This window comes from Lepus europaeus, chromosome 15 (genome assembly GCF_033115175.1).
Source record: "Lepus europaeus isolate LE1 chromosome 15, mLepTim1.pri, whole genome shotgun sequence".
NCBI lineage: Eukaryota > Metazoa > Chordata > Mammalia > Lagomorpha > Leporidae > Lepus > Lepus europaeus.
The window spans coordinates 28445635-28471125 of record NC_084841.1 but is presented as its reverse complement, the minus strand read 5'-3'; the positions used below and the strand labels follow the sequence as shown (position 1 = coordinate 28471125).

General features: G+C 39.1%; 1 protein-coding gene across 1 annotated transcript in view; it reads right to left on the bottom strand.

Annotated features, from left to right (window-relative positions):
- The window catches only part of SPEF2 (sperm flagellar 2), a 184048-nt gene that overhangs the window by 74899 nt on the left and 83658 nt on the right, over window positions 1-25491 (bottom strand). Inside the window, exons 16-21 of the mRNA XM_062211927.1 lie at window positions 25134-25291; window positions 22718-22882; window positions 18927-18992; window positions 9471-9619; window positions 1441-1568; window positions 1220-1358 (exon numbers count right to left, since the gene is read on the bottom strand). Of these exons, the coding sequence (XP_062067911.1) occupies window positions 1220-1358; window positions 1441-1568; window positions 9471-9619; window positions 18927-18992; window positions 22718-22882; window positions 25134-25291 (805 nt within the window). The remainder of the gene's footprint in view (window positions 1-1219; window positions 1359-1440; window positions 1569-9470; window positions 9620-18926; window positions 18993-22717; window positions 22883-25133; window positions 25292-25491) is intronic.

The window sequence follows — 25491 nt, the reverse complement described above, 5'->3', positions numbered from 1 at the left end:
CCCAACTCCGGCATTTGCAGCTATTTGGGGAGTGAACCAGTGAATGGAAGATTTCTCCCTCTCTCTCTCTCTGCCTATGCCTTTCTGTAATTCTGCCTTTAAAATAAAATAAGATAAAATAAAATAAAATTTAAATGGCATGTAAAATTTTGTGCCTGTCCTTTTGGTTTGCCATGAAGTTCCCTCATTTTCCTTCTCCTTGAAATCAACGAGTTGTATAACTACATTCAGACAGGCATGTGCTTAATACTATGCATGGGCAATATTATATGTGTAAATAAAGGCGGTTGGCATCAAAAATCAGATAACAAGAATGCCCTTGCATTTCTGATTTTGGCTCCTCTTTCCAGAAGTCTTGCTCTAGTATTCTCATTCTTTTTTTTTTTTAATATGTAACACTTCATTTCAGAATAGTTTTAAATTATAAAAAAAAATCGTCAGTAATAATACAGAGTTCTGATACACCTTGCAACTAATTTTCCCTATTAACATCTCATATTAGAATCTTTATCACAATAAATGAACTGCACCTAGCTTCTCCTATTTTTTTTTAATCTAAAACTCTTTTATCCTCTCATTTCTCCCAGCCTCTAGTAATCAATATTCTGTGTTCAGAATGATTTTTTTTTTTAAGTTTTAGCTCTCACATATAAGGGAGAACATACAGTATTTGTCCTCTGTGTCTGGCTTATTTCACTCAATATCATGTCCTTCAGTTCATATGATCCAGCAATCCTACCATTGGGTATGTCCAAAAGACATGAATTCATTGCATTGAAGTACCTGCTCCACCATTATAGCAGCACTGCTCACAGCAGCCAGAACAAACAAACAAACAAACAAAACAAACCCCAAAAACAACAAACAGAAACCCATGGAATCAACCAAGGTGTCTATCACCAGATGAATGGATAAAGGAAATGGGGTATACATCCATATATATATATATATATATATACACACAATGGGATATTTTTCAGCTATAAGAAAGAATGAAATTCTGTCATTTCAAACACAAACTATGGACCTGGAGTGTTCTCATTCTGAATTCAAAGTTCAGAAAAGCCACTGCTCTTGAAAGTTAGCTGGTGAAGAGTTAAAACCATTTCCTTTCTCACCCTTATATCTCATGAAGGTAAGATAGGCATGCATTGGGATTTTGTAGCTCAAGGTATAAAAGTGTGGAGACATCAGCCTAACAGCTCACAGATTCCCTTACATTCACTCTTTGGTGTAGTTCAGCCTTGGTTTCCTCATCTTCCCACAAGTCATCAGGAAAAGAGTTGAAATCAGCCTGCCATTGAGCTACAAAATCTTGCTTGTGATCTGGACGCCTTAGAAACTCCTGGAAACTTGTTCTGTAAGATATTAACCGGATGAAATGGATCTTACACATTATTCTCTTAATTGTGACATTCTGACTTTGGGAATTTTACTTACGTAATTTCATATAAGTATTTAAGTACATCATGCTGGTCTTCTCTTAGACGCCTGAGGATGGTTTTGATGGTGTTTATGTAAGAATTTTCTATTAGTTCCCAGTAAGGTACTAAAAATGAAGGTATTTCCTGTTAAACGATAAAGCACAGTATCATTATTTCAAAATGAAAATTCTTCTGATGAATTAAGTCAAAATGAGCACTACTAAGGGAGAAGATCAGGATGCAACTGCAACTACTTGAAGCATTTCCTGTGAAACTTCCCCCTCCCCTAGCCAATTCCTATTCCAAATAATTCTTCACGTGTCAGCTCAGATGTCACTTCTTGCAGAAATCCTGCCCTGATCCAACAAGTTTACAAAGTCACCTTTGAATGCTCTGAGGTTCTCCCTTCACACTCTGTATGTCTCCTCTCATGCCATTAGTTGTAACTGCTTATTTATTTATTTGTATTCACCTCTAGAATATAAATCCCACGGAGTCAGGAATTCTGGTTGTCTTATTCAATACTAAATAGTCTCCCAGTAATTAAGACAGTTTTTGGACATAAGAGGCTGCAAGACATATTGACTGAGTCGTGAGTTGAACCATCACATTTTTGCCACAGCTGCAAAGTGTCCTGGGATGGAGAATACCTAGAGTGTATGTCAGGGTGGCAATGAACTATTTCTCTCATTTGACCTAGGAGGCTCTATTATTGCTGAGTGGACTATGAAAACTAGAGAGTTTCTTTTGTGTTATCTTTAATAAAGCAAATAAACAATAACACCAAGAAATAGTTACAATAAAACAAAATAGATGATACACATTCTATTCAATATAAACTTGCTGTATAATTATTAACCTTACTGACTGCACGTCATGTAATTAGGGCTCACACACCTGGAGACCTTAGAGATCATCTGGGCTAATTTCCTCTCCAATCAGGAAACACCAAATATAAAAGATAAATTTTGCAACCTCTCTGCAGACCTTGCACATGCACTGAGCATGGCATTTCAAGGCAGCTCCTTCCAGTGTTGCCCAAATCATCTTACTGGGGAAGTTTTCCTTGTGTTGAACAGAAACTTGCCTTCCTATAATTTCCACGTATCAGCCCTAATTATGTTCACTAGAGAAGACCCAGCTACAGTTATACCGTCTTACTTACAGCAACCTGTCAAACATTAGAAGCCAGGTATCATTAGTGAGGAGGGAGATAGATTGACATTCAGGATGCAAGAGATCCAGCCCATGTCATTCTGTCACTACTTAAGTGTCTTAATTTGTCTAAGCCAAAAGCAAACAACAAAGAATTATTTACTGAGTGGTAATTCTACATAGACATTGTTGTAAGGGACAGGAATTTTGTGGAAAATATCCCTGGCTTTGGGAGCATATATTCTGGTGGGGGAGGGGAAAACAGTGAAGAAGTACAAGTAGTTTTATCTAAATAATTATGTAAGCAACTTAATAGCCAAGAAAACAGCCGTTCAGGTTGTAAGTGCTGTGGAATGACAGGTGTAGCTTTATCTTGTGTTGTTGGGGAAAGTCTCTTTGTCCAGCTGGAACTGAAGTTAGCACTTAAAAGGAGGAAGAGCTGGGGTAAGAGCACGCTAACCAGAATAACAGCAGATATAACAGCACTGTGGTGCAAGGGATCTTGCACATGACTAGATGCTGATGTCTGAGAGGTGGGTGAGGACCCAGTTCCTGAATTGCTTCCAGATTCTGTCTCTTTTTATTCCTATTCCTTCCTTCCCCAGTGTTGCTGTCATCATTCACTCTGGTCATCCCTGGCCTAGGCTAGTATAGGGGCCTCCTAGCATTTCTGTGATTCTTTTTTAATATTCTCAAATAATGTTGTATTCCAAAAAACAGGTAATACTTATTGAGGACTTCCTTTCTGCCAGATCCTGCTCAAAGAGTTTTACATTTATCCAATCACTAAATACTTATGAGATGGGTTTCTATTCTTCCTTTCATTTAAAGATGGGGCATTTGTGGTGACAGGTGTCAAATAGCTTGAACAAGGTCACATATGTTGATTGACAGAGCTGGGTTTTGAACAAGGACAAGTTATAATCCATGCTTTTAAATAAGTCATTCTATTGTCTCTTTAAGTTACTGTTTTGAAAATGGATCCACACTTGTTACCTCTTTGCCAAAAAGCACTCCATTGCTTCCTCTACCTAGGAAGTAAAGTCCAAATACTTCAGCATTGCTTTTAAGGCCTTTCTAAAAGTGGCACTTGCCTTGCTATCAGATTTTCCTCCTGAAGTTGTGTTGTGTGTTCAAGGCTTTTGCTATCAAATTTATTGAGCAATTCTCACCCTGGGATTCTTCCTCCTCTATTCCAACCCAACAATGAACACTTTAAAATGTACCCTGATTTGGGGGGGGGGGGTGTCTTTAAAAAAAAACACATTCTCAACAAAATGTATTATTCTTCCCTCTGTGTTATTACAGTTTATATTCAGTGCAATTACACTGTTATAACTTGTTGTGTAAACGCCTCAGTCCCGAAGTAGATTGTGTTACAAGACATAGAAAGAGCAACTTGTTGATTTTCCTAGCATTTGCACAGAATGGATGCCAAATAAATGTTAATATGGATGTTAACGTTTTTCATCATTACCTTTTTTTTGGAGACTAGATGGTTTCATTTTGTTCTAAAAACCTAAGATTCTATGTCCAACCATACTTGAGGTATGCATTTAATCTAAGTTAAACATTAATGAAAAGTTCCTTTAACGCTCCTCTCATGTTATTTCAACACCCTTTCCTGACATTCTGCCCCCTCTGGTTCCTAGACTGTTGTCATAATTGCATGTGGGATACTTTCAATAGTGCTGTAATTTTTTCTGTAAATTTTTAAAAAATTCATAAGAGATGGATGGGGGGGGGAGTGAGGGAGAGGGATAGGGAGAGGGAGAGGGAGAGGGAGAGGGAGAGGTAGAGGGAGAGGGAGAGGGAGAGGGAGAGGGAGAGGGAGAGGGAGAGGGAGCACTCCTATCCACTTGTTTACTCCCCCAAATGCCTACAACAGCTAGAGCCAGCCTGGGCTGGGAGCTGGGAAAATCAATTCAGGTCTTCCTCATGGGTGGCAGGGACCCAACAACTGGAGCCATCACCGTGGCCTCACTTGGTACATGTACATGAGCAGGAAGGCAGAGTCAGCAGTAGAGCCAGAACTGTAATGCAGGCATTGTAATATGGGGTGTGGGTATCCCAACTATCAGCCTAACTGCTAGGCCAAACACTTGCCCCACAGAGATGATTTTTAAATAAACACACTACTAAACCTGCCTCTTACCAGGCTTCAATCCGTTAGTCAACACTACGTGCATAATGAAGTACCACTTAAGAATGGGCCTGATTGATGAACATTCTGCTCTCAACTCTCATTTTTCTGCAATCACTCCGTGAGGAAACTTCAAAAAGTTGTTTGAACTCAGAAGATATTATGTCTATAGTACTCCCTGATCTACCCACCCAATCTTGTCAAGGAACAAGGAATGGGTCAATTCAATAAGATTTATTCTTCCTGTGCAGTTTTTATATTTTATAAGGATTCTGAAATCATGTTTAATGATTTTCTCTCACATTTTGTCAGGGATTAACACATGAATTATTGGTACCTATGTAAACAAACCTCATCCAACTTTTCTTAAATATTTAGGCATTTGCATAACCCTACTGCTCTGGTGTCTCCTGTGTTCTCTATGGTTTCTGTGAGTTATTGATTAAGTTGTATCTATAGATTCTTCCAGCTCCTAGGATACGATTTCCCTGGATCTGTATTGAACAATGTGATGTGACTAACTGTTCAGACACATGCCTTTCAATTAAATTTCTTTTTGTTATCTGAAGATAATTGGAATTCAGTAGCCAAGGCAGTATTCTCCAAGATTAGAGACCCTCACTTTACACAGTTTATTGTCCAAGGTCCTGAGAGGGGCCTACAACTTTGTTCACATGGCCATGTTTTTTATTAATTTTTAAGTGACACTGGTCAAATCTTCAGTCTCTTTCCAATTTAACTTCCTCTTTGTCACATTTCCATTCATGAGTTATGAAGCTAAAAGAAAATATTCTGAACTAACACAATAAACCAAATTCTGATCAACCTCACAGAGGAAGTCTGGATTATCTTCCTATTCTCAGAATAAGAAAGTGATTTTACATAATTATTGTCATTTGTAAAAATAAGCAAGAATACACATCCAAAGATGTAGGGGATAAAGAACACCAGACATGTAAGGTATATAAGGCATCTATTAAACAAGTCTGTTAGTTATTTATCTGTCTTATGTTTGTAGTATTTGTTAGTTTTTTCAAATTACAAAAATATTTTTAACAAAATACATTTTTATTCTAAGTAATACCTTTCATGCCTGATTTTCTATATAAAATTTTGTGTTCTTTTTTTCTTAGAGAGCCCACAAAACCTTCAGGTCTACACAACCTAGATGATACCCTTTGATTAATTCCACTTTATTCCTTTATTCACTTAAAATGATTTCAAATTACTCAAACTGGGCTTCTATTTTAGATAATACAGATATAAAATCTGTTCACTCTCAGCATTTTGACAGATTTCTGCAAATGTCCTTGATTATATTCTTTCAAAATTTGAGCATGATGGGCTAGAGCTAGACACTCATTCAATTCATTCAATTTATGTTTCTATAACCCCCCCCCCCCCAATTATATGAGACCTTAGTTCCCCACAAGCACCTTCTGGGGTCACATTAGTTTCTCTGGCTCTCAACTGGGATTATGAAGTCAGATTGTTTTTATCTTAGAGTTAAATTCTTTAGAGTCCAGATTATGATTTGACTACACTTTTGAAATGTGCTTTCCTGACTATTGGGGTACAAATCTGCTTATGTTCTACCAAGTTCTTCTTTTACTATTAAACCTGTTCTATTGCTATTTCCATTTAGCCAACTGCTCATATGTATTGGTCAGTACTCTCCAAATACCTCAGACACTCCTTATAGCTTCCTGTGTACATCAATCTTCCCCTGACCTGTGGTGCATACCCTCCAATACCCTTGGTTGATGCCTGAAACCATGGATAGTACTGAACCCTATATATACTATGATTTTGCTATACATGCAGACCTATAATGTCTAATTTACAAACTGGGCATAATAGAGGATTGACAATAATTGCTAATAAAATAGAACAATTCCAACAGTATGCTATAATACAGGTTATGTCAGTGTGGCCTCTCTGCTCAAAGAGTAAAAGGAAATAGTAATTTCAGATCACACTTTTCCCAGGTAACTGAAACCATGGAAAGTGAAGGGGAACTACTATAGTTTAAGTATTGAAACCATTGGGCCCTTAGTGAGGCCAGTAGGGAATACATCAGAAGCTTGCTTTAAGACAAGCTGTTCTTCTGGCACAAGAATCTTGTGTCTGTCTACCTCTTGAGGAGAGATTCAGTATATATTCAGCCCTTGGCCCTGTGCCACCTGGGCCCAGCTTCATCCACTACATAGGAAGCAGAGGGGGAAGATTGGGGGAGGTGAGTGAGGGAGGAGGAGCAAGCTGGCAGGGTGTGAATGAGGAACTGAGTGGTCCATGGGGCCTGAGGCACGCTGCCTCTTTCCTTGGAATCCTGATTGCTGGAAGCCTGTTCTTATGTTTCCCTAAGACGGCGAGCAGTGCTTTCTGGCTCCGACTCCTTCCTTGATTCTCTCAACAGCCTCCTTCGTGGCTGGCAAAGAAGGCTCTGTGCTGTTCTTGCACTTGCTTCTGTGTCTGTCTGAGAAAGCCAGCCATGGAATCAACCTCCTTTCCTTCTCTCCATCCATGTGCCTAAAGGGCTAAGGCAGGCCTGGGGTTCTCAGAAAGTCTAGATCTAGGGCTGCTACATAGAGTACAAGATTCCAGTTAAATCTGTGGCTCTGGCGGAATCCAAATTTCACCCAGTGTCTGTCTTTCCTCTTTCTGGGCAGGTGGCTTCTGCAGCTCACGTGGGGAAAAGTCTAGAGTGGGGAAGGACTTGACTAGACCACACGGCCTGCTTTCCTGTAGCAACAGGTGTTCTCTCCATGGTCTCTCTCAGGTAACTAAAGGTCTACCTGACTCCCCGTTGTCCCTCCAATCTATCTTTCAGCTTGCACAGTGCCCTGGGAGGCAAATGTATGTGGACAGCTGCAGGAGATTCCCTTGCTGTCCACCTTCTTGGCAAAACTATTTCTCTGCTCCTCTCTGTGGCATCCCATGGAGGGCTGAAGCCCCGTGAGCTGGCCCCGTTCATGCATTAGGTCTAAGTGGCTGCTCGCTCTCTTTCCTCCTCGGGCCTCAGCATCCTAATGACTCCCAGGTATTCTTTGCCATGCAGATAATCTAATCCCTCTCCCCACTTGATCGGGTTTCCTCCCAGAACTTGGAGTGCTAGAAGATGGACATGGGAACTGGAACCGTATTTCAGTGTTAATGTTTATGTTGCTATTCCTGTCCTCTGGTCTGTTCTCGTCTTCTATGGTCTTCCTTCTTTCAAGGGATTTAGGATTTGGGATCAGGACTGAATTTCAGTATTTTTGCTTCTTGCATCCTACTCCTTACCTAGTAATAGTATTTTTTTTTTTTTTACAGGCAGAGTGGACAGTGAGAGAGAGAGAGAGACAGAGAGAAAGGTCTTCTTTTTTTCCATTGGTTCACCCCTCAATGGCCGCTGCGGCCGGCACACTGCAGCTGGCCTGCTGTGCTGATCCGAAGCCAGGAGCCAGGTGTTTCCCCCAGTCTCCCATGAGTGTGCAGGACCCAAGGACCTGGGCCATCCTCCACTGCACTCCCGGGCCACAGCAGAGAGCTGGCTTGGAAGAGGGGCAACCGGGACAGAATCCGGCGCCCTGACCGGAACTAGACCCCAGGGTGCTGGCGCCGCAGGCGGAGGATTAGCCTATTGAGCCGCGGCGCCGGCCACCTAGTTTAGTTTCTCTAAAACCTCTTTTAAGATACATGAATATGGCTTCCATTTGGCAGAGTGATGTCAATTATACACATCCATAAATTACTTCATTTACTGTTCTCACCTTCAAATATTTTCGGTTCTAATTTCACTCTCAGTGAGAATTAATTCATTAGGAACCCATCAAGAATCTGTCACATATTCTGCACTGCGTTTGATTCTGTGTTGAAAGTAAGTAATTATTCCACATGCCCTTGTCCTCTCTAAGGAAGCAATAATCTGACCAGGGAGATAGACAGGTCCCCAGGAGATTCCAGGAACAGAGGCGTGGGCACAGTTGCTGCAGCTCAGCCGCGGCTCAGATGGTCCTTACTGAGACCAGCAGATTCAGACACCGCTGGGGAATGCGTTGAAAGAGGGAAGGACGGGAGTCTTTTCAAAAGCTTTTTACATTTTAAAAAGTTTTAAAGGAGGAACAATTCTGTGTAATTTTTTTTCCCAAGATGATCTGTCTGTTAAAGCAACGAGTAGTGCTTAAGCGACAGCTGGGTTCTGCGGTTGTCAAGGACGACGGGCAGGATGCAGCTTACAGGGTTCCACCGGGGCATCTCCTGGCCTTACGCTACTGTGCCCATCACAGACTCTCAGGTCATACAGCTGTCTGTTCTTTTGTAGGTTGAGTTAGCTTCAAAAATATTCTTCTATTTCTAAAAAGCCACAGGTTAAACTTTGCTTAGAAGCACCTGCTTAGAAGCAGAAGGTTACAGATGAAGGGATATGAATTTGCTGGATCTGTGTTCTGCGGAAGCCATTCTTCCAGGAAACTCTCTCTACTTGTCTTCAGTGAGAAAATTGGTCCTCACAGAGCCCATTTGTCTCCCCTCTCCCCCCAGTTTCAGCACTCAATAGCAGTTGAAAGCATGACTCAGAAGTCCTAGCAAGGAGAAAATCTGAGACTTTGTACACTGAGTAGTTATTAAAAAATTATCTCAGCTTTTTGATGAGTACATATATATTATCAGTTATGAGAAGGGCTTCTGGATGCTTCAAATGAAAACGTGAATCTCACAATAAACAGGAGGAAGAACGGCTCTGCTTGTTGGCGTTTAAAGCACCATACCTCAGGAATTGGTTCATTCACATAGACCCATTCTTCAGATCCTGGCTTAGGGGGCGGTGGTGCTACTGGAGTAGGTGGTATATCTGTAGAGCCAACAGGTGATTTCTTCACTTGGACTTTTCCTCCTGGGGGTTTTCCTTTAGGGGAACCTAAAACATGCAGATTACATCATTCTAATACAAGTAAATGAACAGGACAGACTTTTGGTTGAGAAAAAAATGCATGATTACTATGAACTCTTGGTAATTCATTAACTACATTTTAAACTGCATTAGGCAGCTTTACCAAATAAAAATATATATTTAAAAAAACTCTCAGTTCTGCAGAGCCCCTAATTTATACTAATAAATACTAAAAATAGCAAACAATCCAATTTTATTCATCTAGTTGGCTATTAAACACAATTTGATATTTTATTTTCATCTCTGAACTTGCTTCTATGATAAACTCATAACTCTTATAAAGTTTAGATTTTAGTGTAAAGAATATTGTATTTCCTATTGAAAAAATTAGCAAGTTAAACCTCCCAAACAATGAATGAGAATGAGGGCAGCTAGAACATTGGTGCTCTCAGTGCCCCTTGGAGTTCGGGAAAGATAGCTGGGAGGAAGGGGGATCTTGTAAGAGTCAGAAAGAGTAGGGGGGGGGGGTGAAGAGGAGAGATGAGGGGTCAATGAAGCTACTGATCACTCCCACTCCGCCTGCCTGTGACAACAGTTTCTGAGGTTTTGCACTATATGTTTTGCACTATAATCATGGAATAAGCCTGGCTGCATCAACACATTAGAGAAAGAGGAGGGTAAAGAGCAGAAGAAGGGAGAAAAAGGAAGTCAGCAAAGGGAGAGGGGGGAAAGCAAACAGGAATGAAGAAGAGGAGGAGGAGCCGAAGGAGGCAGTGGGGGAGGATGGTCTACGTTTCTGTTCTAGAATCTGACAGCATTTCCAAGGAAATTTAGATCTGTTAAAGTGATACTCTGGTCTGAACAACCTTGTTCTTCAACTCAGAGAACACTGATTTTCCCTGAATGGGTCAAGGTTATTATAGTTTAGAAGTTCACTTTGTATAACTTGCACTCACCTTCAGATTAAATATGACATTTGTAGGTATAATTTATAGATGCCTGTAGAAATGACAGCATGTTTTTTTCCCAAATATGTTTTTAATGAGAATGATTTAATGATAATACTGTTTAAAAAGCAAATACAGCATCTATTTTTGTTAGTTAAAATACATGGAAAGTAAAGGAGAAATAGTCAGTTACATATTAACAGTTTGATTTCTACTTATACATTTACAAATATTATATATTATCCATTGATCTGATGTTGTATCAAAATTTTTGAAAATTTAAGAAAAATTTTTGTTTAGACAGTATCCAAAATATTTATAATTAGACATATTTTTCTGTGTATGATGTTTTTCTTCCTTTGACCTATATCTCTGATGAAATAAAAGTAATAAGTCTATGGTCAGGGCCGGCGCTATGGCTCACTTGGTTAATCCTCCGCCTGCGGTGCCGGCATCCCATATGGGCGCCGGGTTCTAGTCCCGGTTGCTCCTCTTTCAGCCCAGCTCTCTGCTGTGGCCCAGGAGGGCGGAGGAGGATGGCCCAAATGCTTGGGCCCTGTACCTGCGTGGGAGACCAGGGAAAGCACCTGGCTCCTGGCTTCGGATTGGCTCAGTGCGCCGGCCGTAGTGGCCATTTGGGGGGTGAACCAACAGAAAGAAGACCTTTCTCTCTGTCTCTCTCTCTCTCTCACTGTCTAACTCTCTCTGTCAAATAAAAAAAAAAAAGTCTATGGTCACTTTAAGATGAAATTCTCAAGCAGAATTCCTAAGAAGGACTTTGTAATTATAAATCAGAGCTGAGACAAGTTTCATTTCTTTTCTTCAGTATACAGTTCACTTAATAAAAATTATGAACAATGGGGTATATATTGGGGCCACTTTGCTTTTGATTCAATATAACTTTTACCTAATTTTAAAAAAAGATTTATTTTATCTATTTGAACGACAGACTGATAGAGAGAGGGAGAGACAGAGAGAGAAGCAGATCTTCCATTTGCTGGTTCACTCCACAAATGGCAACAACAGCTGGGGCGGGGCCAGGCTGAAGCCAGCAGCCTGGAACTTCCTCTGGGCCTCCACATGGGCCCCAGGACCCAAGCATGGACCTATCACCTGTCGCTTTCCAAGGACCATCAGCAGGGAGCTGGATCAGAAGCAAGCAGCAGGGACTTGAACTGGTACATTGATATGGGATATATGGGATGCCGGTGTCACAAGCAGTGGCTTAAACCACCGTGCTGTAATGCAGGCCAGCCTTATGTGTCTAATTTTGAACAATGAAAATGCTAAGGGGCAAAAGACTTGAATGGATGAAAATGACTCTATGCCATAGTGAATGAAACAGAAACCACTTTTAAACAAAGCTGTTACTGCATTTAAATGTAACAAAGGTCTCTGCTTTTTAACCATATGAAGACTTCCCTTCCTAATAAGGTATTTGTTTAATTTATAAAGTTACTTAATTGAGTCCTTGCTGTAGTTACTCCTCATAGATAAAAGTTTTAGAGAATAATCTATGATTATTATATGATACAGATAGATATGAGTAGATTTTTTTTCTTTTTGAAAGATTTACTTATTTATTTGAAAGTCAGAGTTACAGAGAAAGAGAAAGAGAGAGAGAGAGAGAGAGAGAGAGAGATCTTCCTTCTGCTGCTTCATGCCCCAGAGGTCCAAAATGGTCAGGGCTGAGCAAGGCTGAAACCAGGGGACAGGAGCTTCTTCCGGGTCTCCCACATAGATGGCAGGGGACCAAGCACTGTGCCATCTTACGCTGCTTTTCCCAGGCCATTAGCAGGGAGCTGGATTACAAGTGGAGCAGCTGGGACATAAAGAGGTGCCCATATGGGATGCTGGTACATAAACAGGTGCCCATATTGGATGCTGGCATTGCAGGCAGCACCTTTACCCGCTGTGTCACAACGCTGGCCCCTTAAGTAGATATTTGAACATGTACAAGTAAGAATTAAAAGGGCAAGAAAGAAAAATACAATTTTAGGACACAGAATTTATTTAATTGATATCATGAGTAAAGAAATGGTCATGAAAGATGAAATGGTTTTGAGTAAAGGACATAACAGCAGGAGCTTAGTAGAGGTCTGAAAAATTCAGTCAAGATCTGGAGTCAAAATTTAAAAGCAAGAGAGTAAATAGTCAATTCTAAGATAACAGTACACCGACTGAGGGTAGGACATTAAGAAAACCAGAACATTTTAAATGAAATATGTATTATCCAGAGAGTTCAGAGGATTGGAAAATGAGAACTGTAGGAGAGAGGAAAAGATGTGGAAAGTCTGATTTATTTTTTTAAAGAAAGGCATTATTACTGCCTTTCAGTCCTAAAATATGTCCTCTAGAATTCGATTTATTTTATAGCTTCCTTAGGTAGAAGCCAGAGATTGGTTAACAGGGACAGTTTTCTTATTGCTCTGGGGTGAGCTATGTTCAGCCAAAAGCAACTTTCCGCTAACAGACAGTGTTAACAGCTGCATTGGGTTGGAAAGTTGGCAACCAAAGTCGAGATTCAGAATGTCTTAGATAAGATGGAAATTTTAGCTTAGAAATGGGGCAGGCTGAAGCTACACAACCAGAAAGAGGACAGTGTAAGCCAAGAGAGTGAACACGAACCAGCTTTTGCCCTAACTCATTATTTTTTTTTTATTTTTATTTTTTTGACAGGCAGAGTGGACAGTGAGAGAGAGACAGACTGAAAGGTCTTCCTTTTGCCGTTGGTTCACCCTCCAATGGCCGCCGCGGTAGGCGCACTGCGGCCGGCGCACCACGCTGATCCGATGGCAGGAGCCAGGTGCTTCTCCTGGTCTCCCATGGGGTGCAGGGCCCAAGGACTTGGGCCATCCTCCACTTCACTCCCTGGCCACAGCAGAGAGCTGGCCTGGAAGAGGGGCAACCGGGACAGGATCGGTGCCCCGACCGGAACTCATTATTTTTTTAAAGAATTTTAATTTATTTTATTTTATTTTATTTATTTGAAAGAGTTACAGAGAGAGGTAGAGACAGAGAGAGAGGTCTTCCATCTGCTGGTTCACTCCCCAGATGGCCGCAACGGCCAGAGCTGTGCCCATCAGAAGCCAGGAGCCAGGAGCCAGGAGCTTCCTCTGGGTCTCCCACATGGGTGCAGGGGCCCGAGCACTTGGGCCATCTTCTACTGCTATTCCAGGCCACAGCAGAGAGCTGGATCGGAAGGGGAGCAGCCGGGACTTGAACCGGCACCTATATGGGATCTGGTGCTTCAGGCCAGGGGGTTAACCTGCTGCTCCATAGCCAGCCCTGCCCTAACTCATTATTAAGAAGCTATTTTGGGAGAGCTCACAGGGAGAAAGTATTCTTTGCTCAGAGTCCTAAAATTCCTGTTGTTCTGTGGAACTGGAGATATAGAATGTGAACAACTACAACACACTGAGAATGGTTACCTGGGATCTTTATAAAACCCAGTTTTAGAATAGTTTGATTAATAGCCGGTGGAAAGTCATGGGAAATCCACCAGGTGGCTTTGCACAAGATTCTCCTTTCTGCCTACTGTCTTCAGTAACTTGGGGACAAAAGAGCCTATACTTATTTAGCCTACTCTGAGCCGGACTCTGTTCTCTCTATCCTTTGGTGTGTATATTTACTCCTTACAATTGTCACATGAACAGATACTCTTATTGCCCCCATTTAAATAGAGGAGGAAGCCGAGGCATAGTAACTGAGGTCTCCCATTTGGTTGACAGAGCTGGAATTTCAGTTGAGGCAGTCTGGCTCCAGACTCATGCTTTTGATTGTTACACTCAAGTGCCTTTTAGTGTCTACTGGCATAGTTCATGTTGTAAGTGTTCATTACATTGATATTTAGCAATTTGCAAACTTTGGGGTGTTTCTTATAATATGATTTATTTGGAACATAAATTGATTTTAAGACTGTTTCATGTTGCTTGCCAATTTTCTTTTGGATAATTCTCTGGGAACATTTTTAAAAATAGGCTAAGAAGATATATTCATTAAAAGACTCACACCAAGAGCAACAGTATTATTTAATGTACTTAAATCAGGGTGATGGTATTAAGATAAAGTCCAGGGAAGCCATGGGCAATTTAGTGTTGCGAATTAATGTGGGAATATGGATTCTATTTGAGAATGAAGAACTCTAACTGTTCCTTTCTCATAGGCTAACACTTCCGTATTTAATTTGACTCATTATCTTCATTTTTGAAGACGTAAAATGATCATTTCCATTCCATAGGTGATTAGGAGAAAGCGTAAATTATCCCTTATAGAGTTTGGCACATAGTCAATATTCCCAAAGGAGGAATTTGTTACTATGATTATGAATCATATTAAAAAAGAAGATTGTGGCTGCATTTTGCTATCTGAACCATGATCATAAATTCATCATCAACATTTAGACTTGTGGCATCAACCTTCATATGAAAACAGTGTACTCTGAATTTGCTATAAAGTCTATTTTTTAAAAATTTTTATTTATTTATTTATTTATTTATTTATTATTTTTTGACAGGCAGAGTTAGAGAGAGACAGAGAGAAAGGTCTCCTTTTCCGTTGGTTTACCCCCCAAATGGCTGCTATGGCCAGGTGCTTCCTCCTGGTCTCCCTTGCAGGTGCAGGGCCCAAGCACTTGGGCCATCCTCCACTGCTTTCCCAGGCCACAGAAGAGAGTTGGACTGGAAGAGGAGCAACTGGGACAGAATCCGGCGCTCCAACCAGGACTAGAACCTCAGGTGCTGGTGCCGCAGGCAGAGGATTAGCCAAGTGAGCTGCGGTGCTGGCTATAAAGTCTATTAAGACTGTGTACATTATGCCATGTATTGTCCTTTGTTTAATGTCTCAGGTGATAAAAATCTATCTTAAAAATTAATCCCGGAAAAAGTTAGTTTTTCTTTTTTTTGTCTTTTAGAACGAGTGCATCTCTTGTCTGGGGATGTGAAGGAAGCAATCTAATATGCTTTTGTCTTCCTCTTCACTGCCAGGTTAGTTTTAGTTTGATGAGTCATTGAAATAAGCATTGTATTGTTAAGCTGGGCCTGAGCATTGCTTTAAGGCTTTGGATTTTTATTTCTATTATGATAGCATCACTATACATGTATTTTAATTGACATCTAAATTAAATATTTTTAAGGGGATGTATTATAAATATCACATTAGAAGTAACTGAATGTTTGATATTCCCATGGCTGTGACACAGCAGTAAGCCTTGGATTCCAGTAGATGAGTTCTCACATTTTAATGATCATTGGAGTCCTCAGTAGAGCTTGTTAAAACACAAATTTCCGGGTACCCCTTCTAGAGCTTTAAATTCAGTAGTTCTTGGGTGAGCTAAGTATTTTTATTAATAAGTTTTCAGGCATTGTGGATGCCACTTCCACAGACCATATTTTAAGAGCCACTACTTTTATAGATGCCTTGAGCTACTTCAATTTCATTTCACCTTTGTCTTTTTCCCTTCGGAAAAACATTGACAATCCACTTATTATGAATTTACTGGCCTGATAGCACCTACAATTGAAACTACAAATCAAGTCAAAGACAAGCACTGGAAAAATACTAATGCAAGTAGTACTACATGGGGCAGGCCATTGGGACTCAGAATGACATTATTTCTGAATGTTTATTCCAGACACTACATCTAGCAGATGCTACCCAAGGGAACAGAATTCTGCTGCCGGAGTGATCTGGGATCTTGTAGATTATATCTCCCATTCCCTTAGAGACGTGTGGTGACATAGAAAGCAATCTCGTAGTTAAAAACATTTTAACATTATATAATTTTGCATTTTCTGAACTTAGTTGGCTACAGAAAAATTTATCAATTTAGCTCCTAATGAACATTTCCTAGGTAAGGCTCTGGTGTTTGAAAAGCCATTATTCCATTATTTCAGAAGGAACATTAACAGGACAGTGGCAAATGCGTTGAAGAGGATAAGAAGTACTATGAGCACATCATAGGTACAATCATAAGTAGAATCTCAATGTCAAAATTTGGAGAGAGAAAAGTAGATTGTTACTACTCAGAGAAGAATATGATTGTGTCAAAAATGCCATGAGCAGGAAATAATGGTAAGTGTGAAGAAAGAAGAGGAGATTATGGCTCCTCAACTCATATATAACATAATTGGTATCAAGTGGCCTGTGAGACAAACAACCAATTAGTAGTGTTCACCATCAATGGTGTTAATTTTAAATACTAGGAAATAAAATCATATAACGTTTTACCCATGAAGGTGATCCTGTTGTAAGTGCCAAATCAACATTTTTATGTAAAAGAAAGACTTTAAAGTCTTGATTGAGAGTTCATATATTTTAAATATTATTTAATAAAGTAGCCTAGTAAAGCACAAGCAAAAACTATTTGGAAGTCTTTGCAGTTAGTTAAACTGAGTCAACTACATGTCTCCAATGTATATATTATCCTGTTGAATGTGTGTGTTTGCTTATGGTTTCTGGAGTTTATATGCTTTTGATTAAGAAGGATCTTAGACATGCACATTATTATGCCTAATTGGATAAGTGTATTTAATTCCAAGTATAAGTGTATTTAATTCCTATTTTGATGATTATATGATGATCCCTCATTCGCTGTTTTGTATAACAATGAGAAAGCAAGAGATGAGTAATGTAAAATGTGAAAATTACTGTTAGCAAACTAGTAGGCACTGTGCATCAATTATAGCATTTAAAATTTTAGCTAAAATTTTTAAAAATATTGTAAAAATTTCTTTGAAAATCAGAATTACAGACAGAGGGAAAACTGAGAGAGACAAAGAGAGAGAGAGAGGTGATATAAAATTTTTATCTCAGTGTTAACTCACCAACCGGCTCTAGTTACACAAGCCCAACATGTCATATAATCAGTGCACAATGACTCTAAGAATCATGGTTAAACAGGGGTACTTCATAAAGTTCATGGAAATGGAATTACAAGATAAGTATATTTTGGTGCAAAACAATTTTCAAGTCCACGCACAGGTTTTTATAGTATCTATAGTCTATGAACTTTTTTGAAAACTCCTCATGTATAGTTGAATGAAAAAAAAATCCTTTTTGAAAGTACATTACTTTGTAAACATCACACACAGTTGGACTACAACTGCATTGGTAATATGTAATGAATATTTAAAGGTATATATTTGATGGAAACGTCATTTGAATTTATCCTGGAATAAGTCAACTCTCTGTATTCATAAGTATGCTTCAGTCTAAATTTGTTGCTAGCACAGCTTAACATAAACTTAACTTGCCTTTTACAACCAGTGATTTTTTTCCTACAAACTCTAAATTACTTCAAAAAATTATGTCTTTATAAGAATTAGTAAACCTAAGGTCAGAAAAAAATCTAACTGAAAATAGAAGGCCAAAATTAGGAGAGGAATTACAAGGAAGATTCTGGGATCTGGATCCTTGCACAGATAATAAACTTCAGCCATCAATTCGGGTCTGAATTTCCTTATAGCTAAAACAAAAAGGGAAATGCTATTATTTATACATGTAATCACTTAGAGGAAGAAAATTTTTCTTGTTCCTTGATTCTGAATGAAATTTATCACTTAGAATTTCATAAAGGTGCCTCTGAATGCAGTAGCGGGCATATCATTCCTTCAGAAAATGTAATATCAAGAATGACATTGTGGCACAGGAGGTTAGGCTACTGCTTGAGACACTGACATCCCATATCTGAGTGCCAGTTTAAGTTCCAGCAGCTCTGCTGCTCTTCCAGCCTGCTAGCAATATGTCTGGGAAGGCAGCCCAAGATAGCCCAATTGCTTGGGTCCCTACCCCTCCATGTGGGAAACTGGGATGGATTTCCTGGCCCCTGGCTTTGGCCTGGTCCAGTCCTGGCTTTGGCAGCCATGTGGGCAGTGAAACAGCAGATTCATTCTCTCTCTCTTTCCCTCCTTCCCCTTCTGTTACTCTTTCAAATAAATAATTTATTTTTTTTATAAAATGTAATACCAGGTTATTATTGGTAGAATCAAAATTTGAGCTCTGCTACTATGTTATGTTGTGGAGGAAGTTAAGGACTTTATGCTAAAGTACTTATAGGTAAAAGAGAGTCCAAGATCCTACAGTTTGTATGTAGCTTCCAGATAATGGAGCTTAGCCCAAGTAAAACACCTATAATACTTTGATGAGAGAGTATTCTGTATACTATTCTCTAAACTACTCTTTGCAAGCATCACTTTTCTCATCAGGGGCTTTGCTAAAAACTAGGTTGAAGAAATTCTGAAGTTATATTCTTTGGCAAGGCTTGTGATTGATAAATGGCTGTGAGAAGTAGGCAATGTATACAACTACACGAATCTACTTGTATAAATAATTATAAAATGCAGGATTACAAGGAATCATATCCATCGTTATCTGCTGTGCCATTCATTCAAGTGTAGTCTCACCTTTCTTTCCTTTTCCATCCTGAAGAGATTCTTGTTTACCAGGTGAAGTTTCTAAACAAAATTCAACAAAAAATTACCATTGAAGACTTATTTCAGTAGTTGGGCTATAGGATTTCTAAGCAATCAAATGTTACTTCTCACTGATCAACACTGACACTTGCGAACTGCATAAAATGGTTCAGTCTTTACTGTCAGTTAAAATTAATCTGAAGACGAAAACTAAATGGAAATATCTTGAATAATAGTCCTGATTGTACTATTCTATTTATCACATTGAGAATTTTAGCCCTAACTTTTATATCAATATTTGCTGATGGACTTTATATTTTTAATGGAACTGGTTGTGTCTATTTGAAGCACATGGCTCTATTTAGATTTATTTCAACTGAACACTCCTTGTGCAATAAGACAATTAGGTCTATAATAAAACTTTTGATATGGTGTATCATTGACTTTCTCTTGATCACATAATTGGCTGCTTTATGCCTTTTACATTTCCATTTTGCGTTGGCTATAATTTGTAATACAAAGGATGATCTGTACATATTTATCTTGGATTCTTTGGAATCTAATTAAAAATATATTGGGGTTTGCTGTGATGCAGTGTGTTAGGCCATCCACGTGGGAAGCCCACATCTCATAAAGGAATTCTGGTACATGCCCTGGCTACTTCAGCTCGCTGCTGATGTGCCCAGGAGGCAGCAGATGACAGCTCAAGGACTTAACTCTCTGCCACCCACATGGGAAACACAGATGGGTTCCTGGCTCCTGGTCCAGCCCCAGCTGTTGCAGTCATTTGGAAGGATTAGATGAAAGATTCTCTCTCTCTCAAATAAAACTTTAAACAATGAAAAAATGTATCAGGAGGGGAGAAATGGGAAACCAATGATCTAGAAGCCAGAAAAATGGGTCCCAGATAATACACAGGAATAATTTACCTAGCCTGCATTCTTTGACAGATAACTTGAATCATTTCTTCTCCTTTGGTCAAGGGCTAAAGTTTTTATCTTATTGGAAGTATGGGCTTGTATGACAATTTAAATGCCTGTGATGGAGAAATACCATCTAATCTGTTTTTTTAAAAAAATATTTATTTATTTATTTGAAAGAGTTACCCAGAGAGAGAAAGAGAGCCAGGGAGAGAGAGAGAGAGAGAGAGAGAGAGAGAGAGAGAGAGGTCTTCCATCCGTTCACTCTCCAATTGGCCGCAATAGCTGGAGCTGTGCCAATCTGAAGCCAGGAGCCAGGAGCTTCTTCTGGGTCTCCCACAAGAGTGCAGAGTCCCAAGGACTTGGGCTATCTTCTACTGCTTTTCCAACCCATAGTAGAGAGCTGGATCAGAAGTGGAGCAGCCAGGTCTTGAACCGGCACCCATATGGGATGATGGTACTACTGCAGGTGGTGGCTTTACCTGCTACGCCATAGCGCCTCTTCTATTTTTTATATTTATAAATGATCATTATAAGAATGTATAAATTCATATCACATATATTTATATTTAAATATATCCAGTCTGATAACCAAAATTCCATAGGAATACAAGTGAAATGACAAAGAGAAAGACTGCCCTTGAAATTTTGTTAATCTCTCTACAGCACTTTTAAATGCACAAATAGTTGACTACCAAACTTAAATAAGGAAGGGAGGAAGGGAGGAAAGAAGTGAAGGAGGGAGGGAAGAAGAGAAGGAAAGAGGGAGGGAAGGAGGAAGGGAGGGAGAGAAGGAAGGGAGGAAGCTAGCATTCACTCTGTCCATTTTTAAAATCTGCTCCAAAAACATTATGATGTCTCAAAAATTTCTTCAATTACAGCATGGACAGCACTATTTTATCTTGTCATAAACTGAGAAATTCATTTCTAAACTAAATGCTGACATTTGGTAAAGGGTTTGATATTAAACCTTTCAATGGAGCATAACTGTTTTTCAAATTTAGTCCTGAGTACAGGTGAAGCAGACATAAAATGCAGAACTATATTTGGTCAAAATGACTGTTAGGACTTCGTGTAGTATGTCTACTTCTCTACCTCATTTCCATCCTGATGTGTGTGTGTGTGTGTACATGTGCTTAGTAAATTTCTCTTTTTATCTCAATGCCTATAAAATACTATAACTGGATGTCTGAGTCAGGCATGTTCTGAATTAGGTATGTTCAGAAGCTTTCAATTCAAAAAAGGTTCTCTTTAAAAAAGAATGGGGTATGTTTGTGTACCTTGCTGGAAACCTCTTCTTAAAGTCTTGTAGGTAGACTTCTGAAGCTGCAGTACTGTGTGTTCCACTGCCCAACCAATGCCCATGTGTACCAAGATTAGCCTCCAGTAAAGCACAGTTGTTCAGTGGGAATAATTAGGACTCTGAAGAAGAACATTTCTATGCATTTTTAAAGGTAAGGCACTATCCCTGCCTTGGCAGAAGAAAGAGACAGGTACAACCACTCTTTGATGCAACAAGAGATTTATTATTCCTACAATGCACAGCATTCAAGAATACAATGTTAAAATAGTAAACAAACTTCAGGAAGTTAAGGAAGGAACTGTGTCAGAATCAGTAACATTTGAGATTCATTTCAGAGAATGGCTTAAATACAAAGATCCTCCTGACTGTGAACAAGCCAGGCAGGAGATGGCTGGGGGTAGAGCCATTGCCACAGGCTAGTAGACAGTATTGGACGATTCCAGGCTCACTTTTGAGCCACTGTGAAAACTTATTTCCCCATTCTAAACCTCATTTTTAAGATTTCCATTTATCCCTCAGACCTTTCCATTTTTTTAAAATTCCAAACGAAGTAGTGGTTATTTAACTGATTTTTTTTAGGGTCTGTGAATTTTGTTTTTCGTTAAGCCCCAACTTAGATGAGTAAAATGGTTATTTCATAAACTATTATATATGTTACTAAATTTTTCAAGTATCTATGTTTAAAATGAATAAATTAATTTTTTTAAAAAAAATTCAAGAATCATCTCAAATCTCCATGAAACTGAAAGACTATGGGGTTTAGAGATACAGTCATGATACATCAAATTTTCCTACATGGACTTGTGTAACTGCACAAGCAGCCATGTATAAAGTGAAACCAGAAACCAGATCCATGTGTTTCAAATGCACATATTGAACTGCTACTGATATTCTATCAACATCTCACATTACAGCAATGGAGCACTCTACCTTCATCATTACCCTGCCTACCATTTCCGGATAGACCATGGCTCCTGGTGCTGAAGGATCTTGAAAGAATTTAAACCAAAATAAACATTCCCTACACAGGTTTTAGCTACCATATCCAGAAATGGATGTTTATGGAGATGTCAGGAGCTTGCTTCTACATTTTTATAAGCACATGGCCTGGCAGATGCACAGTTCCACACAAATTCTACTCTCTAATAATCCAGCTCATTGTTCCCTCATTCCTGGGGACAGTCAGCTGTGCACCTGCTCACACTTGATACAAATGTCATTCCACAGCTCAGCAAACAGACCTCGTTTCCCTGACCTACCTTAAGTTACTCTACACTGTTCTTCTCCTCATCTGTGGTCTTACTCTAATCAGTAGGCGGGCTTCAGTGTGATAAATCTACATTCTGCCTACACAGGGAAGACCCTGGGCTTTTGGAAACCACTTCTTAGCCATTAAGAGGGGTTTTCCACTTTCACATGGGTGTACAGAATTGTTTCAAATGGCTGAAGTTGCCCGAAGCCTGAATCTAGATAAGTAATTTCTAATTCTTCTCTAAGTGAAAACAGAAGCTGCTAACGCGATCATCAGTCATTCTGTCAATCACCTGATTGCGGTTTTCCTTTTGCAGGGGCCGTTTTTGAAGGGTCCCGCTGCTGATGAGTTTCCTTCTCTTTTTCTGGTTCAGGAGGAGGAGGAGGAGTAGCGGGCGGAGGCTCAGCCAGGGAAGCTGCTTTTTTCTCAGCTTCCTTTTCTTCTAACCTTTTCTCAACTGCAAAAAGATGGACAGAACGGATCTCTGTTAGGGACTGCAAATACTACTATTCCATTTGAACCAAGAGAAATCTAAATTAAAACAAAGTTATACTTACTTATTTAAAGCTAACGCATTTTTAGTGCTCTCCCTTCACCTATCCTGTCCTTAAAATTAATAGTGAAGCTCTCTATGCTTGGACAGAAATAATAGTTTCCTTGTCGTTTCATGGGTTAGTGATGGGTGTGGAGGTGGAGGTGGGGGGTGGTGGTGGTGGTACTCGTTGTAGAAGTGGTGATAATTGTGAGTGATGATGGTGGTGGTGCGGAGTTGTAGTGACCATGATGGGGGTGGTAGTGATGATGGAGCTGGTGGCAACTGTAGTTTTGTGTGTGTGTGTGTGTGTGTTTGTAGAGCAGATAGACAGATTAAGCAAGTTGCTACCAAATGTAACAATTTGGAAGTAACTAATAAAGAGGAATAGAAAATAGGGATTATTTTTAAATTTTCAGTGAAAATCAAGGTGAAAAAAGGACAAAGAAAAGATGAGGGTCAATGTGAAAGAGGCGGCGGGGAGGGGTCGGAAGACATGAGTGGAGAAAGATGTGCAGCACTAACTTAAATACATTCAAAACACTTAAACAGTACATAGTACGTATGTCTTAGACATTCATTCATTCATACAACGACTGTTTACTGAGCTTGAGTTGTGCCTTGAAGGAAAGAAAGGTTATAACCATAAAGTAAACTGCTGCTAAAGATAACAACAATAATAATATTAGAAATGACATTAGATAACAAGTTCTGGTTGCCAGAGGTACAACAGTACAACAAAATGGAAACATGAGTGGCCCTGTGAGGCTTGCATTCTGTTGGTATGAGACAACTCAGGAATGTGATGAATCAGTTAATTTACACAAGAGGTTAGAAAGTGATAAATGCTATGGAGAACGCAAATAGACTGCAGTAAGGGGAATCAGCAGTGCTGCAGAAGAGCTTTCTACAGTTTTAGGCAGGGTGCTAAACTGGGTAGCCCACCAACAAGGCAATATTTGATGCCTATGCATGTGATGGAGGGGTGCTCCAGCCCAAATACCATCAGCACGGAGTGTGGTTTGTGTCTTTCAGGGTTACTGTCACGGTTACACTCTTTGTCTTCATTCAGGTTCACCCTTCCTGGCACCGTCCAGTCCTTCTCAGATGCCCACAACGTCACCAACGGGGCCACTGGCAAGGAGCCCCTGTGCTCCTGTGGGAGTGTGCTCTCTCAGGCCTTGGGTTATGATTTTTCAATTCACAAGCAAGGAGGCTTCACTCAATGCTGTTCGTTCAAAGTGGAAATTGGATTTTTTTTTTTCTGATCGTAAAAGTAATATATAATTATTGTTTTAAAAAATCCAAGAATTTAGACAAATATAGAGGGAGGAATTGCTTATGACATATCTTCACTTTTCTTCTGCTACCATCCAGTTTTATCTAGACAACCAGACTCTCCTGTGCACATATATTTATGCCAAGAAACTGCAGTTGTCAACATAACTAGAGGTGACTAATAAACAAAAGGAAAGATTTCTTTCTCAAATCATTTCTCAAAGGTAAAATTACAATAGACTTTGTGCATTAATTAGAGCTTAAGATTCCTTTTATTAACACATTTCAATACTACTATGAGAGGTTGATGGGCATTCATTATTATTTGAATGAAGGAGGAAAGAGATCTAGATGGTTTAATGTGGGTGTGATATAACCCAAGAATGGGTTAAATAAGAAATTAGTAATTAATAAATTCAGATCAAAATATGTAGATATTGGGAGATAAGATTCTCCTTAAAGAAGAATTCACACATTGTTTCTTTAAATTGCTGAAGTTAACAAATTGGAAACTTTACCCTGTCTATAATATTCTTAATAATTTTTATTTTAAAATATTTTCTTGACAAACAAGCATCATATCTATTCAGGTTACACTATGTGACAGGTTACCCATCCTTAGGTTTAACTCCATTATTTCTTTTTTCCTACATGGAAACAATATTTTCAAATATAGAACCTCTTTTGGTGAAATTAAATTAAAAAGAAGAGAAAAAATATTTTATTCAGAAACATATTTAGCAGAAATCTAAAGTCAAGGCAAAGCACACTTGATGTTAGTATAATCCAATACAAATAAATTTCCAACACACTTCCATTTCTCTATAAGCTTACTAAAACCACGAATTTTAGTTATTTAGTTACATATAAGTTCAAAATTACAAAGAAATGTAATTACCTTTATTCTTTTTTTTCACTATTTCAGTTGCAAATATTTCTTTTACTTTTTGACATAAGGAGTTTTTATCTATTTCAGCATTGATTCTTATCAAAATATCTTCTGGCTCTGAAAACCATTGCTCCAATAAAGGCCAGTTGTCCAAGAAGCCTATAATTCTTCAAAATAAAAGTATTACATGAATATCATGATGATTGAAATATTTGTGTGAATAAACAGTAAACATGGCATTAAGAACAATTCACTGAATATACATAATGGAAAAATGGGCTGCCAAGAGCATTGAATCTGAAAAAGAAACTTTGTTTTTAAAGATTCATTTATTTATTTGAAAGGCAGAGTTACAGAGAAGCAGAGG